This window comes from Elephantulus edwardii, unplaced genomic scaffold, assembly GCF_000299155.1.
Source record: "Elephantulus edwardii isolate Elephantulus edwardi_28Jun2011 unplaced genomic scaffold, EleEdw1.0 scaffold00236, whole genome shotgun sequence".
Classification (NCBI taxonomy): Eukaryota; Metazoa; Chordata; class Mammalia; order Macroscelidea; family Macroscelididae; genus Elephantulus; species Elephantulus edwardii.
In genome coordinates, this window is record NW_006399986.1 from 3,909,730 (window position 1) to 3,912,322 (window position 2,593).

General features: G+C 45.7%; 1 protein-coding gene across 1 annotated transcript in view; it reads left to right on the forward strand.

Moving 5' to 3' along the window:
* Positions 1-2,593, forward strand: part of GYS1 (glycogen synthase 1 (muscle)) — a 37,832-nt gene that overhangs the window by 5,849 nt on the left and 29,390 nt on the right. The window contains exon 3 of the mRNA XM_006898739.1: positions 474-665. Coding sequence (XP_006898801.1) covers positions 474-665 — 192 coding nt within the window. The remainder of the gene's footprint in view (positions 1-473; positions 666-2,593) is intronic.

Here is a 2,593-nt window from a genome sequence, read left to right on the forward strand (position 1 = left end):
ACACACACACAAAAATAATAAAAAAAAAAAATTAAAAAAAAAAGATGATGTCATCTGTTCCTAGAAAGATCTATAGCCTTTGGGAACAACCCTATGAGACACATCTACTCTCTTTGAGTCTATCCATTCAAACTGACTTCAGAGTAGCGGGGTTTTTTGTGTTTTGTTTTGTTTTTTTCTAAGTGACTCAGGGCACATAACAACAACATTTAGGGTAAACAGAGAAAGAGGGTCCACAGGTAAGTAAGGGTAACAGTTACAGAAACAAAACAAAAGGTGGGGGAAATGGAGCAACTGAGATGGACAGAGATTCTAGTGAGGACAAAACTAGCCCCTAGAGAACTCAGGCAGCGGGTGAGAAGTAAAGCAGCGAGTGTGAAATAGTTGCGGGTACTGAAGTCAAGGGTGAGAGAAGGGAAGCCAGTACGTGCCACGTGGTTGAACCCCCTGACCTGAACTGTGGGTCTCCCCAGGTGTACTTTGGACGCTGGCTGATCGAAGGGGGTCCCCTGGTGGTGCTACTGGACGTGGGAGCCTCTGCCTGGGCCCTGGAGCGCTGGAAGGGCGAGCTCTGGGATACCTGCAACATCGGGGTGCCTTGGTACGACCGGGAGGCCAACGATGCTGTCCTTTTTGGCTTCCTGACCACCTGGTTCCTGGGCGAGGTAGGCCCCACAGCCAGCCCCACCTCACTCCTCTTACCCCAGCCCAAAAAGAGATACTCCCATCAGTCCCTGGGCTGGAGGGTGGCTGGAAGGGCTTCCCCAGGGCATCCTGGGAGTTGTATTTCTTTTAATTCTAAGTGGACCTTTGAGGACAGAGACACTCAGTGGCAGGGACACCCTCTTGTTCCCTCAGGATAAAACTCCCAATCCCAGCTTCACACACGCCAATCTTCCCATTATATAGATTCTGAGCTATTAGCTTTTAGAAATTAAATCTCAGGGGAGCTCTGGTGGCCTAGTGGCAAGGAGCTGCAACTACAATCCCAGAGGCGAACGGTTCGAATCCACCAGATGCTCTGCCGAGTAAGGAGGGACAATCTCCTCCTGTACCAGTCAGATCTGATTTGACGGTACACGCACACAAAAATAATAAAATAAAATTTAAAAAAAAAAGAAGAAATTAAACCTCAATCTAAAGAGAACAAAAATCCTCACAAAAGGACCAATAAGCTCTGGCGGTTGGAATCCACTAGCGAATGATGGGGAGAAAGATGGGCAGTCTCCTCCCACGCGATTTACAGCCTCCAAAAAACCCACTGGAGGTTCAGCCGAATCAGTTTCGACTATCTGGCAATGAAGGAAGAGAGTTGATAAACCGAGACCAAAAAAATGAAGTCACCAAGCATTTCATGTCATTCAGATCCACAATTAGCACCTGCAGAAGCAGCAGTCACTATAGTTGATGACATACTTCACTGAACAAATCTGCTGCCGAGGACCTCTTTCAGATGTTTCAAAGCAAGGATGTCATATTGAAGCCTAAGGTGCACCTGACCTGAGCTGTGGTACTTTGAATTGCCTTGTGCACATGCAAAAACTGGACAACAGCTAAGAAAAGACTTAAGTCTTTGAATTGTCTTGGAGAAAAGTTTTGAATGTACCCAAGGACTGACTGTTGTTGATTGCTGTCGAGTCAAGCACAACTCATAGCAACCCTATGAACAAAAGGCCTGAAGCCTTTCTATAACTATCGACAGTTCTTATAGAAGAACAGACAAATCTGTTTTGGGAGAAAGAGGTGCGGCCAGAGAGCGATCCTTAAAAGCAAGGATCATGGCACTTTGGTTTTTGTTTGTTTTGAATCTGTAATGAGAAAAGTCTGTATATACATTTGAGCTGTGGTGGCATGGTCTGGAGGGGGCTGCCCTTTGGGAATCTCATCCAGATACTGGCTGGTTCCAGAAGCTCTCCTCATTCCACTTTGGATGTCTGTCAGTTCTTGGAAGTTGGGTGAAATTCCACCAGGTTAATAGAGGCCTTGGTGGCCTGCGTCCTCAAGGGGGAGTCATTGGACCCTCACTTGACATCACTTCTACGTTGTACTGTTAGAAGGAGAAATCGGTCCCTAGGGAAGGACCCAAGGAGCTTAGTAGAGAAAAGAGCAAAAAGAAGAGAGAGGCCCTTCTTGAGATGGATTGACAGCGGCTACAACAGTGGGCTCAAAACAGCAAAAGCTGTGAGAATGGTGTAAGATCAGACCATGTTCCTTTTGATTGCACATGGGGTCCCTGCGTGTCATTGTGATAACACTGAAAGAACCCTTGTTCTTAGGGAGGACTTGTTGCAAGGAATTCTGGGGATTGTAGTTCTCTGGTATGGTTTCCATTAAATTCTGAGAGAACACCAGGTTGTTTAGGAACTCCCCCCAGCCTCTCTGAGAATCATACATTCAAGTGTTTACATCTTCCTCCTAGGTTTTAAAAAGCTCAAAAGCTTCTGTTTCCCATGCCCTGTGACAGTTCACGAATGGGTGGCTTGCTCCCTGAGGCATTCTGGGAGTTGTAGTCCTTTAATCAGCTTTGTGTATTAGGAGGTCAATCTTTTTATTATTATTATTAAATTTTATTAGTTTTAATGAACATTTACAG